This window comes from Oncorhynchus masou, unplaced genomic scaffold (genome assembly GCF_036934945.1).
Source record: "Oncorhynchus masou masou isolate Uvic2021 unplaced genomic scaffold, UVic_Omas_1.1 unplaced_scaffold_1295, whole genome shotgun sequence".
Lineage (NCBI taxonomy): Eukaryota > Metazoa > Chordata > Actinopteri > Salmoniformes > Salmonidae > Oncorhynchus > Oncorhynchus masou.
In genome coordinates this window covers 86424-104926 of record NW_027002800.1, presented here as the reverse complement: position 1 = coordinate 104926, position 18503 = coordinate 86424, and the positions used below count along the sequence as shown (strand labels likewise).

The 18503-nt window shown below is 47.7% G+C and overlaps 1 protein-coding gene across 2 annotated transcripts in view; it reads left to right on the top strand.

Moving 5' to 3' along the window:
- Positions 1-6549: 6549 nt before the first annotated feature.
- The window catches only part of LOC135530228 (N-alpha-acetyltransferase 60), a 40430-nt gene continuing 28476 nt past the window's right edge, over positions 6550-18503 (top strand). For both annotated transcript variants that reach the window (XM_064958591.1, XM_064958592.1), the window contains exons 1-3: positions 6550-6739; positions 8179-8294; positions 9069-9198. In XM_064958591.1, coding sequence (XP_064814663.1) covers positions 8185-8294; positions 9069-9198 — 240 coding nt within the window. In that variant the 5' untranslated portion in view covers positions 6550-6739; positions 8179-8184. The remainder of the gene's footprint in view (positions 6740-8178; positions 8295-9068; positions 9199-18503) is intronic.

The following is an 18503-nucleotide window of genomic DNA, read 5'->3' as shown; positions in this document are numbered from 1 at the left end:
AGAAGCCTGCTAGTAAAATAGATGGTGGTATGAGAGAAGTGCATCTTATGGAACAGTGGGGAATGTGAAGAGATACACGCACACACACACGCACACGCACACACACACGCACACACACACACACACACACAGGAACAGACACACGCATACATAAACACACACTTTAGCACACACACTCTACACACACGTTCATTGTAATAATGTTGTATGGTGTCACGTTCGTTTAGAGATGGATTGGAACAAGGTGCAGCGTGGTAGGTGTACATCATACATTTATTAAATGAACATAAAGTTTTGTAGCACTAACACAGCAACTAACCAAAAACAAGATCCCACAAACTAAAGGTGGAAAAAAGGCTGCCTAAGTATGATCCCCAATCAGAGACAACGATAGACAGGTGCCTCTGATTGGGAACCATACCCGACCTACAAAGAAATACAGAAACTAGAATGCCCACCCAAATCACACCCTGACCTAACCAAATAGAGAAATAAAAAGGCTCTCTAAGGTCAGGGCGTGACATATGGTGGTATTATACATGTTGTATTGTAGATATGTAGTGGTGTAATAATGTTGTATTGTAGTGGTGGTATTACATTTACATTTACATTACATTTAAGTCATTTAGCAGACGCTCTTATCCAGAGCGACTTACAACATATTATACATGTTGTATTGCAGTGGTGGAATTATACATGTTGTATTGTAGTGGTGGAATTATACATGTTGTATTGTAGTGGTGGAATTATACATGTTGTATTGTAGTGGTGGAATTATACATGTTGTATTGTAGTGGTGGAATTATACATGTTGTATTGTAGTGGTGGAATTATACATGTTGTATTGTAGTGGTGGAATTATACATGTTGTATTGTAGTGGTGGAATTATACATGTTGTATTGTAGTGGTGGTATTATACATGTTGTATTGTAGTGGTGGAATTATACATGTTGTATTGTAGTGGTGGAATTATACATGTTGTATTGTAGTGGTGGAATTATACATGTTGTATTGTAGATATATAGTGGTGTAATAATGTTATATAATACTGTTTTATCTTTTGTTTTATATGTAAAGTAAGTGTCTTAAAGTGTTTGGACCCCAGGAAGAGTAGCTGCTGCCTTGGCAGGAACTAATGGGGATCCTTAATAAACCCCAGGAAGAGTAGCTGCTGCCTTGGCAGGAACTAATGGGGATCCATAATAAACCACAGGAAGAGTAGCTGCTGCCTTGGCAGGAACTAATGGGGATCCATAATAAACCCCAGGAAGAGTAGCTGCTACCTTGGCAGGAACTAATGGGGATCTATAATAAAAACTAGGAAGAGTAGCTGCTGCCTTGACAGGAACTAATGGGGATCCATAATAAACCCCAGGAAGAGTAGCTGCTGCCTTGGCAGGAACTAATGGGGATCCATAATAAACCACAGGAAGAGTAGCTGCTGCCTTGGCAGGAACTAATGGGGATCCATAATAAACCCCAGGAAGAGTAGCTGCTGCCTTGGCAGGAACTAATTGGGATCCATAATAAACCCCAGGAAGAGTATCTGCTGCCTTGGCAGGAACCAATGGGGATCCATAATAAATCCCAGGATGAGTAGCTGCTGCCAAGGCAGGGACTAATGCTGATCCCTAATAAATACAAATACAAATTTGGGACATAAGCATAGTGTAAACGAAACATGAAGAAGAGCAACTTACCTGCTTGTGTTGGTTGGTTCAATGTAGTGTGGGTCCACTGCCTCAGTGGGGTCTGAAGGGAGAGGAAGCCTGCTATTATAGAGAGAGGACAGAGCCCTCTGTGTGTCCGTTCTAACAGTCTACTGTAGTACCTTTGACACAGAAGCCCCTATCTGCCCCCACCCCTCCCACATCGGCTTACATTCACCTGGGCTGGAGTCTGGGGCTGTGGGAAAGCAGCACGTTGTAGTTAGGTCCACGGAGGGAGGAAGAGGTGGGTGGAGGGGGAGGGGGAGGGGTGGGGGGGAAGCGGGGGGGAGTGAAAGCATCAAGGCTGAACTAGGCAGAGCTACGGTGGTAAGGAGGGAACATTGCCTTTAAAAGGTGCATAGCTGAAGAGTGGTGATGGGATTGAATCCCCGGCCCAAGGCTTGTTCAGATGAAGATAGAGTGGTGATGGGATTGAATCCCCGGCCCAAGGCTTGTTCATATGAAGATAAGAGTGGTGATGGGATTGAATCCCCGGCCCAAGGCTAGTGAGATCAGTTGAACTGTACAGGACACATATTGACTACTAGAACTGAGATTAGTTGAACTGTACAGGACATATATTGACTACTAGAACTGAGATCAGTTGAACTGTTCAGGACACATATAGACTACTATTTTATTGAACCTTTATTTAACTAGGCAAGTCAGCTAAGAACAAATTCCTATTTACAATGACAGCCTACCCCGGCCAAACCAAGACGACACTGGGTCGATTGTGTGCGCGCCCTAGGGGATTCCCAATCACGGCCAGATGTGATACAGCCTGGATTCAAACCAGGGACTGTAGTGATGCCTCTTGCACTGAGATGCAGTGCCTTAGACCGCTGCGCCACTCGGGAGTCTAATACTATAGATGAGATATGTCGGGCACGCAGATTGTTTCCCAGACGATATCGTGAACACACAGGTGCACATACCAACAAAGGAGTTCACTCCTGCTGCAGCCTATCCAATATAAAGCGTTGCGGAGCTGCTTCACAGCCCAGCTCAGAGGTCCTGTCATGTTGGTGTTTGTCCTGGGTGTGAGACGGGACCAGGTGTCTTCAGTGAGGTGATAAGATTAAACCTAAAGTAGGTAGAGTGAAGGAGCTACGTGTTTGACTGGTGCTCTTACTGGTTAGAACTTCATTATGGGGAAGGGGGAGGGGGGGTAACTTTCCATGTGAGTCTCAGGGATGACACAGCATATCTGTATCTACGTTATCAAATGGCACCTGGGACCCTATTCCATACATAGTGGTTTTTAACTTTTTTTTTTAAACTTCAGTTTATTTTAGTATATAAATGTACTTTCTTAAAACTTTTTATTTTATTTTCTTAAAACTGCATTGTTGGTTAAGAGCTTGTAACTAAGCATTTGACTGTAATTACATTACATTCAAAATTAATATATATAAATAAAAATAACTTTTTTCTGGTCAAAAGTAGTGCATAATCAAATCAAATCAAATTTTATTTTTCACATGCGCCGAATACCACAGGTAGGTATGTAGGTATGTTATACACCTGTTGTAATTCGGCGCATGTGAAAAATACAATTTGATTTGATTTGATTATGCACTACTTTTGACCAGAAAAAAAGTTAATTTTTATTTATATATATTAATTTTGAATTTTGATTTTGCACTAAAAGTTATTTTTATTATTTTATACATATTTTGAATGTAATTTATCAGGGAGTGCTGCAGCACCTCGACACCCCTGCTCTGGGAATTGGCCTTAAGATATGTGCCTTCAGAAAATATTCACACCCCTCAAATTTTTCCACATTTTGCTGTGTTACAAAGTGGGAATAAATTGATATTTTTTGTCAAGGCTGAAAGGTCAAATCAACTCAAATCAAATTGTATTGGTCACGTACACATGGTTTAGCAGATGTTATTGGTCACATACACATGGTTAGCAGATGTTATTGGTCACATACACATGGTTAGCAGATGTTATTGGTCACATACACAGGGTTAGCAGATGTTATTGGTCACATACACAGGGTTAGCAGATGTTATTGGTCACATACACATGGTTAGCAGATGTTAATGGTCACATACACAGGGTTAGCAGATGTTATTGGTCACATACACATGGTTAGCAGATGTTATTGGTCACATACACAGGGTTAGCAGATGTTAATGGTCACATGGTTAGCAGATGTTAATGGTCACATACACAGGGTTAGCAGATGTTATTGGTCACATACACAGGGTTAGCAGATGTTATTGGTCACATGGTTACCAGATGTTATTGGTCACATACACAGGGTTAGCAGATGTTAATGGTCACATACACATGGTTAGCAGATGTTATTGGTCACATGGTTAGCAGATGTTATTGGTCACATACACAGGGTTAGCAGATGTTATTGGTCACATACACATGGTTAGCAGATGTTATTGGTCACATACACAGGGTTAGCAGATGTTATTGGTCACGTACACATGGTTAGCAGATGTTATTGGTCACATACACATGGTTAGCAGATGTTATTGGTCACATACACAGGGTTAGCAGATGTTATTGGTCACATACACATGGTTAGCAGATGTTATTGGTCACATACACATGGTTAGCAGATGTTATTGGTCACATACACACGGTTAGCAGATGTTATTGGTCACATACACATGGTTAGCAGATGTTATTGGTCACATACACAGGGTTAGCAGATGTTATTGGTCACATACACAGGGTTAGCAGATGTTATTGGTCACATACACAGGGTTATCAGATGTTATTGGTTACATGGTTACCAGATGTTATTGGTCACATACACAGGGTTAGCAGATGTTATTGGTCACATACACAGGGTTAGCAGATGTTATTGGTAACATACACATGGTTAGCAGATGTTATTGGTCACATACACATGGTTAGCAGATGTTATTACGAGTGTAGTGAAATGCGAGTGTAGTGAAATGTAGTGAAATGCTTGTGCTTCTCGTTCTGACAGTGCAGCAAAATCGAACAAGTAATATCAAATTACACAACAGATACCTAGTACACACAGATCTAAGTAAAGGGAATAAGAATATATATATACTATACAGTATATACATATGAGATGAGTAATGCATAGACTAAGATACAGTAGAATAGTATAGAATACAGTATATACATATGAGATGAGTAATGCATAGACTAAGATACAGTAGAATAGTATAGAATACAGTATATACATATGAGATGAGTAATGCATAGAATAAGATACAGTAGAATAGTATAGAATACAGTATATACATATGAGATGAGTAATGCATAGACTAAGATACAGTAGAATAGTATAGAATACAGTATCTGCATATGAGATGAGTAATACATAGACTAAGATACAGTAAAATAGTATAGAATACAGTATCTACATATGAGATGAGTAATACATAGACTAAGATACAGTAGAATAGTATAGAATACAGTATATACATATGAGATGAGTAATGCATAGACTAAGATACAGTAGAATTGTATAGAATACAGTATATACATATGAGATGAGTAATACATAGACTAAGATACAGTAGAATAGTATAGAATACAGTATATACATATGAAATGAGTAATACATAGACTAAGATACAGTAAAATAGTATAGAATACAGTATCGACATATGAGAAGAGTAATACATTATTAAAGTGCCATTGTTGAAAGTGACTAGTGTTCCATAAATTAAAGTGGCCAGTGATTTCAAGGCTGTATGTAGGCAGCAGCCTCTCTCTGTGTTAGTGGTGGCTGTTTAACAGTCTGATGGCCTTAAGATATAAGCTGTTTTTCAGTCTCTCGGTCCCTGCTTTGATACACCTGTACTGACCTCGCCTTCTGGATGATAGCGGGGTGAACAGCAGTGGCTCGGGTGGATGTTGTCCTTGATGATTGTTTTTGGCCTTCGCGTGACATCGGGTGCTGTTGTATTGGATTTGCCCGAAACAACACTATGTATTCAGCACAAAATGTGAACTGCTTTGCCACATGTTGTTGCAGTATTACTTTAGTGCCTTGTTACAAACAGGATGCATGTTTTAGAATATTGTTATTCTGTACAGGCTTCCTTCTTTTCAGTCACAATTCTGTGTTTGAAATTTACTGCTCGACTGAGGGACCTTAAAGAGGGACCAAAATGTAAATGTAAAAATGATAAATTGCAAAGCACACTGGGTATTATTATTGGCCTTGTTTTGGGTGCGGAGCCTATTTGAATAATACCCAGTGTTCATTTACACCATAGTGCCATCAGATTTCTGATACCATTGCAGTGTGAAAGGGGGAGACAAAATTGTGAACTGCTATAAAAAAATAAATATATATATGTACATATACAGTGCCTTGCGAAAGTATTCGGCTCCCTTGAACTTTGCGACCTTTTGCCACATTTCAGGCTTCAAACATAAAGATATAAAACTGTATTTTTTTGTGAAGAATCAACAACAAGTGGGACACAATCATGAAGTGGAACGACATTTATTGGATATTTCAAACTTTTTTAACAAATCAAAAACTGAAAAATTGGGCGTGCAAAATGATTCAGCCCCCTTAAGTTAATACTTTGTAGCGCCACTTTTTGCTGCGATTACAGCTGTAAGTCGCTTGGGGTATGTCTCTATCAGTTTTGCACATCGAGAGACTGAATTTTTTTCCCATTCCTCCTTGCAAAACAGCTCGAGCTCAGTGAGCTCAATACTCAATACTGCCTATGTCTGAATATATAGTATGTTTGTTCCAATCATTTCGGGGGAAATTAAACTACAAAACCATATCCCATAGAAACTACATTTCCGCACACAAAGCTGAATGACTTCCGGAATGTGACATACACAGGAAGAAGCCAACTCGGCTTGTTGTCAAATTAGCAAAAGCTGACTAGCCAGCTAATGTATTGGTGGGAGACCAGTGTCAGTGGTTTTCTGAATAGAGAGCAAATTTGGGTTTTATCATGGTGTTTCCACTGTAGAAAACACTTTAAACGACACCCAAGGGATTTCACCCCACACTTTCCTCTTGTTCGAGCGCATAAACAAGGTAAGGTCAGCGGGCTACCCAGCTAATTGTAGCCATTATCCTCTACTCACTTTTGAGCTGACATAGTTAGCGAAGTGTTGTCCGGTTATACTTATATTTCCTTTACTTATTTTGCCTGGAATCGTAGCTAAGTAGGTCGCTACGTTAGCTAGCGAACCCCCTCAGAACTAGACAGCTAGCTAGGTTAGCTAACTCTCTTGTTTTGACAACCAGTCAAGTCTACCTATCTAACGCTCGCTAAAGGGGGAAGGAATTGGCTAATAATGCATCTTGTTTAGCTGAATTTACTGTGGAATGTCAACCGAACAACATATATGTCAGTTTGCTAGCAGTGTTAGCTAGCTTGATAACATAGCACCTTACTAGGGCTGCTGATGAGGTTGTTTTGGCATTTAACTTAAAGCTCTGGTTTTGTCCTCACCGACGACAGTTGCTACTGCCACCAGGGGCAGAGTAGAGAGGTTTCAGAAGTTCATTTGGGATGAACACTCATATCCAGGCCCATGGAGCACAGATCGAAGTAGTGAATTATAAAGGTATAAGGGTGCCATTTGGGATGAACGCTCATATCCAGGACCAAGGACAGTTCACCTGGCAATTAATTAACCAGCTGACTAAATATTTTAAAAAGACCATGGACAGTTGACCTGGCAATTCATTAACCAGCTGACTAACTATTTTAAAAGGACCATGGACAGTTGACCTGGCAATTAATTAACCAGCTGACTAAATATTTTAAAAGGACCATGGACAGTTGACCTGGCAATTAATTAACCAGCTGACTAAATATTTTAAAAAGACCATGGACAGTTGACCTGGCAATTCATTAACCAGCTGACTAACTATTTTAAATGGACCATGGACAGTTGACCTGGCAATTCATTAACCAGCTGACTAACTATTTTAAATGGACCATGGACAGTTGACCTGGCAATTCATTAACCAGCTGACTAACTATTTTAAATGGACCATGGACAGTTGACCTGGCAATTCATTAACCAGCTGACTAACTATTTTAAAAGGACCATGGACAGTTGACCTGGCAATTCATTAACCAGCTGACTAACTATTTTAAAAGGACCATGGACAGTTGACCTGGCAATTCATTAATCAGCTGACTAACTATTTTAAAAGGACCATGGACAGTTGACCTGGCAATTCATTAACCAGCTGACTAACTATTTTAAATGGACCATGGACAGTTCACCTGGCAATTCATTAATCAGCTGACTAACTATTTTAAATGGACCATGGACAGTTGACCTGGCAATTCATTAATCAGCTGACTAACCATTTTAAAAGTTGTGTATAAATATATAAACAAAATATGGCAGACAATGTTATAGAAGATTGATCAGTGTGATTGGTGTGTGTGATCTGTGATTGATGGGTTGTAGGAGTTAATAAATGTATCTCTCCTGGCATTGGTCATTTTCTAGGTGTGAATGACCGACGTGGTGTCCCCCACTGCGCTCAGCGAAGTCCAGCTCCGCCTCCTCTGCCACGATGACATAGGCAGCGTCAAGCTGCTGTGCGGTGATTGGTTCCCCATCGAGTGAGTACTGCGACACGCGGCCAATAGCAACACTGGATCGGATCGTGTTCACTAGAGAGAGAGCTGAGTGAAACTGTAGTGGTACTTTAACTTGTCTAATAAGAACAGATTTTCATTTTCCGTTTCAAAATGCTTTGCTTTGTTGAGCCCCACTGAACACAACCCAGGACACCTGTCCTCACCTGTCACCTGTCCTCACCTGTCACCTGTCCTCACCTGTCACCTTAATACAGCTGAAGTCTATATCACCTGTCCTCCCCTGTCACCTTAATACCGCTGAAGTCTACATCACCTGTCCTCACCTGTCCCCTGTCACCTTAAAACAGCTGAAGTCTACATCACCTGTCCTCACCTGTACCCTGTCACCTTAATACAGCTGAAGTCTACATCACCTGTCACCTGTCACCTTAATACAGCTGAAGTCTACATTACCTGTCCTCACCTGTCCCCTGTCCTCACCTGTCCCCTGTCACCTTAATACAGCTGAAGTCTACATTACCTGTCCTCACCTGTCACCTTAATACAGCTGAAGTCTACCTCACCTGTCCCCTGTCACCTTAATACAGCTGAAGTCTACATCACCTGTCCTCACCTGTCACCTGTAAACAGCTGAAGTCTACTCATTCTATTTACCACCTGTTCCTACCTTAAGGCATATTAGGCCTATAAGCCATTTAGCGATTTGCTTTTATCCCAAGTGACTTTGACATGCATTTTCCATATGAGTGACCACAGCAGGAATCTAACCTCTGAGCCTCACCTGTCCCCCAACAGGTACCCAGACTCGTGGTATAATGACATCACATCCAACAAGAAGTTCTTCTCCCTCGCCGCCATCTTCAAGGGAGGCATCGTGGGAATGATCGTAGCTGAGATCAAGGGCCGGACCAAAGTACACAGAGAGGTACGGGTGCTGGGGTAGAGATGGTCCTGACTGACAGTACACAGAGAGGTACTGGTGCTGGGGTAGAGATGGTCCTGACTGACAGTACACAGAGAGGTGCTGGGGTAGAGATGGTCCTGACTGACAGTACACAGAGAGGTACTGGTGCTGGGGTAGAGATGGTCCTGACTGACAGTACACAGAGAGGTGCTGGGGTAGAGATGGTCCTGACTGACAGTACACAGAGAGGTACTGGTGCTGGGGTAGAGATGGTCCTGACTGACAGCAGTACACAGAGAGGTGCTGGGGTAGAGATGGTCCTGACTGACAGTACACAGAGAGGTACGGGTGCTGGGGTAGAGATGGTCCTGACTGACAGTACACAGAGAGGTACTGGTACTGGGGTAGAGATGGTCCTGACTGACAGTACACAGAGAGGTACTGGTGCTGGGGTAGAGATGGTCCTGACTGACAGTACACAGAGAGGTGCTGGGGTAGAGATGGTCCTGACTGACAGTACACAGAGAGGTACTGGTGCTGGGGTAGAGATGGTCCTGACTGACAGTACACAGAGAGGTACTGGTGCTGGGGTAGAGATGGTCCTGACTGACCGTACACAGAGAGGTACTGGGGTAGAGATGGTCCTGACTGACAGTACACAGAGAGGTGCTGGTGCTGGGGTAGAGATGGTCCTGACTGACAGTACACAGAGAGGTGCTGGGGTAGAGATGGTCCTGACTGACAGTACACAGAGAGGTACTGGGGTAGAGATGGTCCTGACTGACAGTACACAGAGAGGTACTGGTGCTGGGGTAGAGATGGTCCTGACTGACAGTACACAGAGAGGTGCTGGTGCTGGGGTAGAGATGGTCCTGACTGACAGTACACAGAGAGGTACTGGGGTAGAGATGGTCCTGACTGACAGTACACAGAGAGGTGCTGGGGTAGAGATGGTCCTGACTGACAGTACACAGAGAGGTGCTGGTGCTGGGGTAGAGATGGTCCTGACTGACAGTACACAGAGAGGTACTGGTGCTGGGGTAGAGATGGTCCTGACTGACAGTACACAGAGAGGTACTGGTGCTGGGGTAGAGATGGTCCTGACTGACAGTACACAGAGAGGTACTGGTGCTGGGGTAGAGATGGTCCTGACTGACAGTACACAGAGAGGTACTGGTGCTGGGGTAGAGATGGTCCTGACTGACAGTACACAGAGAGGTACTGGTGCTGGGGTAGAGATGGTCCTGACTGACAGTACACAGAGAGGTACTGGGGTAGAGATGGTCCTGACTGACAGTACACAGAGAGGTGCTGGGGTAGAGATGGTCCTGACTGACAGTACACAGAGAGGTACTGGTGCTGGGGTAGAGATGGTCCTGACTGACAGTACACAGCGAGGTGCTGGGGTAGAGATGTTCCTGACTGACAGTACACAGAGAGGTGCTGGGGTAGAGATGGTCCTGACTGACAGTACACAGAGAGGTACTGGTGCTGGGGTAGAGATGGTCCTGACTGACAGTACACAGAGAGGTGCTGGGGTAGAGATGGTCCTGACTGACAGTACACGGAGAGGTACTGGTGCTGGGGTAGAGATGGTCCTGACTGACAGTACACAGAGAGGTGCTGGTGCTGGGGTAGAGATGGTCCTGACTGACAGTACACAGAGAGGTGCTGGTGCTGGGGTAGAGATGGTCCTGACTGACAGTACACAGAGAGGTACTGGTGCTGGGGTAGAGATGGTCCTGACTGACAGTACACAGAGATGTACTGGTGCTGGGGTAGAGATGGTCCTGACTGACAGTACACAGAGAGGTACTGGTGCTGGGGTAGAGATGGTCCTGACTGACAGTACACAGAGAGGTGCTGGTGCTGGGGTAGAGATGGTCCTGACTGACAGTACACAGAGAGGTACTGGTGCTGGGGTAGAGATGGTCCTGACTGACAGTACACAGAGAGGTGCTGGGGTAGAGATGGTCCTGACTGACAGTACACAGAGAGGTACGGGTGCTGGGGTAGAGATGGTCCTGACTGACAGTACACAGAGAGGTACTGGTGCTGGGGTAGAGATGGTCCTGACTGACAGTACACAGAGAGGTACTGGTGCTGGGGTAGAGATGGTCCTGACTGACAGTACACAGAGAGGTGCTGGGGTAGAGATGGTCCTGACTGACAGTACACAGAGAGGTGCTGGGGTAGAGATGGTCCTGACTGACAGTACACAGAGAGGTGCTGGTGCTGGGGTAGAGATGGTCCTGACTGACAGTACACAGAGAGGTGCTGGGGTAGAGATGGTCCTGACTGACAGTACACAGAGAGGTACTGGTGTTGGGGTAGAGATGGTCCTGACTGACAGTACACAGAGAGGTACTGGTGCTGGGGTAGAGATGGTCCTGACTGACAGTACACAGAGAGGTGCTGGGGTAGAGATGGTCCTGACTGACAGTACACAGAGAGGTACTGGTGCTGGGGTAGAGATGGTCCTGACTGACAGTACACAGAGAGGTGCTGGGGTAGAGATGGTCCTGACTGACAGTACACAGAGAGGTACTGGGGTAGAGATGGCCCTGATTGACAGTACACAGAGAGGTGCTGGGGTAGAGATGGTCCTGACTGACAGTACACAGAGAGGTGCTGGGGTAGAGATGGTCCTGACTGACAGTACACAGAGAGGTACTGGTGCTGGGGTAGAGATGGTCCTGACTGACAGTACACAGAGAGGTACTGGTGCTGGGGTAGAGATGGTCCTTACTGACAGTACACAGAGAGGTACTGGTGCTGGGGTAGAGATGGTCCTGACTGACAGTACACAGAGAGGTACTGGTGCTGGGGTAGAGATGGTCCTGACTGACAGTACACAGAGAGGTACTGGGGTAGAGATGGTCCTGACTGACAGTACACAGAGAGGTGCTGGGGTAGAGATGGTCCTGACTGACAGTACACAGAGAGGTGCTGGGGTAGAGATGGTCCTGACTGACAGTACACAGAGAGGTACTGGTGCTGGGGTAGAGATGGTCCTGACTGACAGTACACAGAGAGGTACTGGTGCTGGGGTAGAGATGGTCCTGACTGACAGTACACAGAGAGGTGCTGGTGCTGGGGTAGAGATGGTCCTGACTGACAGTACACAGAGAGGTGCTGGGGTAGAGATGGTCCTGACTGACAGTACACAGAGAGGTGCTGGGGTAGAGATGGTCCTGACTGACAGTACACAGAGAGGTGCTGGGGTAGAGATGGTCCTGACTGACAGTACACAGAGAGGTGCTGGGGTAGAGATGGTCCTGACTGACAGTACACAGAGAGGTGCTGGTGCTGGGGTAGAGATGGTCCTGACTGACAGTACACAGAGAGGTACTGGTGCTGGGGTAGAGATGGTCCTGACTGACAGTACACAGAGAGGTGCTGGTGCTGGGGTAGAGATGGTCCTGACTGACAGTACACAGAGAGGTGCTGGGGTAGAGATGGTCCTGACTGACAGTACACAGAGAGGCACTGGTGCTGGGGTAGAGATGGTCCTGACTGACAGTACACAGAGAGGTGCTGGTGCTGGGGTAGAGATGGTCCTGACTGACAGTACACAGAGAGGTGCTGGTGCTGGGGTAGAGATGGTCCTGACTGACAGTACACAGAGAGGTGCTGGGGTAGAGATGGTCCTGACTGACAGTACACAGAGAGGTACTGGGGTAGAGATGGTCCTGACTGACAGTACACAGAGAGGTGCTGGGGTAGAGATGGTCCTGACTGACAGTACACAGAGAGGTGCTGGGGTAGAGATGGTCCTGCCTGACAGTACACAGAGAGGTACTGGTGCTGGGGTAGAGATGGTCCTGACTGACAGTACACAGAGAGGTACTGGTGCTGGGGTAGAGATGGTCCTGACTGACAGTACACAGAGAGGTACTGGTACTGGGGTAGAGATGGTCCTGACTGACAGTACACAGAGAGGTACTGGTGCTGGGGTAGAGATGGTCCTGACTGACAGTACACAGAGAGGTGCTGGGGTAGAGATGGTCCTGACTGACAGTACACAGAGAGGTACTGGTACTGGGGTAGAGATGGTCCTGACTGACAGTACACAGAGAGGTACGGGTGCTGGGGTAGAGATGGTCCTGACTGACAGTACACAGAGAGGTACTGGTGCTGGGGTAGAGATGGTCCTGACTGACAGTACACAGAGAGGTACTGGGGTAGAGATGGTCCTGACTGACAGTACACAGAGAGGTACGGGTGCTGGGGTAGAGATGGTCCTGACTGACAGTACACAGAGAGGTACGGGTGCTGGGGTAGAGATGGTCCTGACTGACAGTACACAGAGAGGTACGGGTGCTGGGGTAGAGATGGTCCTGACTGACAGTACACAGAGAGGTACTGGTGCTGGGGTAGAGATGGTCCTGACTGACAGTACACAGAGAGGTACTGGTGCTGGGGTAGAGATGGTCCTGACTGACAGTACACAGAGAGGTACTGGTGCTAGGGTAGAGATGGTCCTGACTGACAGTACACAGAGAGGTACTGGTGCTGGGGTAGAGATGGTCCTGACTGACAGTACACAGAGAGGTACTGGTGCTGGGGTAGAGATGGTCCTGACTGACAGTACACAGAGAGGTACTGGTGCTGGGGTAGAGATGGTCCTGACTGACAGTACACAGAGAGGTGCTGGTGCTGGGGTAGAGATGGTCCTGACTGACAGTACACAGAGAGGTACTGGGGTAGAGATGGTCCTGACTGACAGTACACAGAGAGGTGCTGGTGCTGGGGTAGAGATGGTCCTGACTGACAGTACACAGAGAGGTGCTGGGGTAGAGATGGTCCTGACTGACAGTACACAGAGAGGTGCTGGGGTAGAGATGGTCCTGACTGACAGTACACAGAGAGGTACTGGGGTAGAGATGGTCCTGACTGACAGTACACAGAGAGGTGTTGGGGTAGAGATGGTCCTGACTGACAGTACACAGAGAGGTACTGGTGCTGGGGTAGAGATGGTCCTGACTGACAGTACACAGAGAGGTGCTGGGGTAGAGATGGTCCTGACTGACAGTACACAGAGAGGTACTGGTGCTGGGGTAGAGATGGTCCTGACTGACAGTACACAGAGAGGTGCTGGGGTAGAGATGGTCCTGACTGACAGTACACAGAGAGGTGCTGGGGTAGAGATGGTCCTGACTGACAGTACACAGAGAGGTACGGGTGCTGGGGTAGAGATGGTCCTGACTGACAGTACACAGAGAGGTACGGGTGCTGGTGTAGAGATGGTCCTGACTGACAGTACACAGAGAGGTACTGGTGCTGGGGTAGAGATGGTCCTGACTGACAGTACACAGAGAGGTACTGGTGTAGAGATGGTCCTGACTGACAGTACACAGAGAGGTGCTGGTACTGGGGTAGAGATGGTCCTGACTGACAGTACACAGAGAGGTACTGGGGTAGAGATGGTCCTGACTGACAGTACACAGAGAGGTACTGGTGCTGGGGTAGAGATGGTCCTGACTGACAGTACACAGAGAGGTACTGGTGCTGGGGTAGAGATGGTCCTGACTGACAGTACACAGAGAGGTACTGGTGCTGGGGTAGAGATGGTCCTGACTGACAGTACACAGAGAGGTACTGGGGTAGAGATGGTCCTGACTGACAGTACACAGAGAGGTACTGGGGTAGAGATGGTCCTGACTGACAGTACACAGAGAGGTGCTGGGGTAGAGATGGTCCTGACTGACAGTACACAGAGAGGTACTGGTGCTGGGGTAGAGATGGTCCCGACTGACAGTACACAGAGAGGTACTGGTGCTGGGGTAGAGATGGTCCTGACTGACAGTACACAGAGAGGTGCTGGGGTAGAGATGGTCCTGACTGACAGTACACAGAGAGGTGCTGGGGTAGAGATGGTCCTGACTGACAGTACACAGAGAGGTACTGGTACTGGGGCAGAGATGGTCCTGACTGACAGTACACAGAGAGGTGCTGGGGTAGAGATGGTCCTGACTGACAGTACACAGAGAGGTGCTGGGGTAGAGATGGTCCTGACTGACAGTACACAGAGAGGTGCTGGGGTAGAGATGGTCCTGACTGACAGTACACAGAGAGGTACTGGTACTGGGGTAGAGATGGTCCTGACTGACAGTACACAGAGAGGTGCTGGGGTAGAGATGGTCCTGACTGACAGTACACAGAGAGGTGCTGGGGTAGAGATGGTCCTGACTGACAGTACACAGAGAGGTGCTGGGGTAGAGATGGTCCTGACTGACAGTACACAGAGAGGTGCTGGTGCTGGGGTAGAGATGGTCCTGACTGACAGTACACAGAGAGGTGCTGGGGTAGAGATGGTCCTGACTGACAGTACACAGAGAGGTGCTGGGGTAGAGATGGTCCTGACTGACAGTACACAGAGAGGTGCTGGTGCTGGGGTAGAGATGGTCCTGACTGACAGTACACAGAGAGGTACTGGTGCTGGGGTAGAGATGGTCCTGACTGACAGTACACAGAGAGGTACTGGTGCTGGGGTAGAGATGGTCCTGACTGACAGTACACAGAGAGGTACTGGGGTAGAGATGGTCCTGACTGACAGTACACAGAGAGGTACTGGGGTAGAGATGGTCCTGACTGACAGTACACAGAGAGGTGCTGGGGTAGAGATGGTCCTGACTGACTGTACACAGAGAGGTACTGGTGCTGGGGTAGAGATGGTCCTGACTGACAGTACACAGAGAGGTACTGGGGTAGAGATGGTCCTGACTGACAGTACACAGAGAGGTGCTGGGGTAGAGATGGTCCTGACTGACAGTACACAGAGAGGTGCTGGGGTAGAGATGGTCCTGACTGACAGTACACAGAGAGGTACTGGTGCTGGGGTAGAGATGGTCCCGACTGACAGTACACAGAGAGGTACTGGTGCTGGGGTAGAGATGGTCCTGACTGACAGTACACAGAGAGGTGCTGGGGTAGAGATGGTCCTGACTGACAGTACACAGAGAGGTACTGGTGCTGGGGTAGAGATGGTCCTGACTGACAGTACACAGAGAGGTGCTGGTGCTGGGGTAGAGATGGTCCTGACTGACAGTACACAGAGAGGTGCTGGTGCTGGGGTAGAGATGGTCCTGACTGACAGTACACAGAGAGGTGCTGGTGCTGGGGTAGAGATGGTCCTGACTGACAGTACACAGAGAGGTACTGGTGCTGGGGTAGAGATGGTCCTGACTGACAGTACACAGAGAGGTACTGGTGCTGGGGTAGAGATGGTCCTGACTGACAGTACACAGAGAGGTGCTGGGGTAGAGATGGTCCTGACTGACAGTACACAGAGAGGTACTGGGGTAGAGATGGTCCTGACTGACAGTACACAGAGAGGTGCTGGGGTAGAGATGGTCCTGACTGACAGTACACAGAGAGGTGCTGGGGTAGAGATGGTCCTGACTGACAGTACACAGAGAGGTACTGGGGTAGAGATGGTCCTGACTGACAGTACACAGAGAGGTGCTGGGGTAGAGATGGTCCTGACTGACAGTACACAGAGAGGTGCTGGGGTAGAGATGGTCCTGACTGACAGTACACAGAGAGGTACTGGTACTGGGGTAGAGATGGTCCTGACTGACAGTACACAGAGAGGTGCTGGGGTAGAGATGGTCCTGACTGACAGTACACAGAGAGGTGCTGGGGTAGAGATGGTCCTGACTGACAGTACACAGAGAGGTACTGGTGCTGGGGTAGAGATGGTCCTGACTGACAGTACACAGAGAGGTGCTGGTGCTGGGGTAGAGATGGTCCTGACTGACAGTACACAGAGAGGTGCTGGGGTAGAGAGATGGTCCTGACTGACAGTACACAGAGAGGTGCTGGGGTAGAGATGGTCCTGACTGACAGTACACAGAGAGGTGCTGGTGCTGGGGTAGAGATGGTCCTGACTGACAGTACACAGAGAGGTACTGGGGTAGAGATGGTCCTGACTGACAGTACACAGAGAGGTGCTGGGGTAGAGATGGTCCTGACTGACAGTACACAGAGAGGTGCTGGGGTAGAGATGGTCCTGACTGACAGTACACAGAGAGGTGCTGGGGTAGAGATGGTCCTGACTGACAGTACACAGAGAGGTACTGGGGTAGAGATGGTCCTGACTGACAGTACACAGAGAGGTGCTGGGGTAGAGATGGTCCTGACTGACAGTACACAGAGAGGTACTGGTACTGGGGCAGAGATGGTCCTGACTGACAGTACACAGAGAGGTGCTGGGGTAGAGATGGTCCTGACTGACAGTACACAGAGAGGTGCTGGGGTAGAGATGGTCCTGACTGACAGTACACAGAGAGGTGCTGGGGTAGAGATGGTCCTGACTGACAGTACACAGAGAGGTACTGGTACTGGGGTAGAGATGGTCCTGACTGACAGTACACAGAGAGGTGCTGGGGTAGAGATGGTCCTGACTGACAGTACACAGAGAGGTGCTGGGGTAGAGATGGTCCTGACTGACAGTACACAGAGAGGTGCTGGGGTAGAGATGGTCCTGACTGACAGTACACAGAGAGGTGCTGGTGCTGGGGTAGAGATGGTCCTGACTGACAGTACACAGAGAGGTGCTGGGGTAGAGATGGTCCTGACTGACAGTACACAGAGAGGTGCTGGGGTAGAGATGGTCCTGACTGACAGTACACAGAGAGGTGCTGGTGCTGGGGTAGAGATGGTCCTGACTGACAGTACACAGAGAGGTACTGGGGTAGAGATGGTCCTGACTGACAGTACACAGAGAGGTGCTGGGGTAGAGATGGTCCTGACTGACAGTACACAGAGAGGTGCTGGGGTAGAGATGGTCCTGACTGACAGTACACAGAGAGGTACTGGTGCTGGGGTAGAGATGGTCCTGACTGACAGTACACAGAGAGGTACTGGTGCTGGGGTAGAGATGGTCCTGACTGACAGTACACAGAGAGGTACTGGGGTAGAGATGGTCCTGACTGACAGTACACAGAGAGGTACTGGTGCTGGGGTAGAGATGGTCCTGACTGACAGTACACAGAGAGGTACTGGTGCTGGGGTAGAGATGGTCCTGACTGACAGTACACAGAGAGGTGCTGGGGTAGAGATGGTCCTGACTGACAGTACACAGAGAGGTACTGGTGCTGGGGTAGAGATGGTCCTGACTGACAGTACACAGAGAGGTGCTGGTGCTGGGGTAGAGATGGTCCTGACTGACAGTACACAGAGAGGTGCTGGTGCTGGGGTAGAGATGGTCCTGACTGACAGTACACAGAGAGGTGCTGGTGCTGGGGTAGAGATGGTCCTGACTGACAGTACACAGAGAGGTACTGGTGCTGGGGTAGAGATGGTCCTGACTGACAGTACAC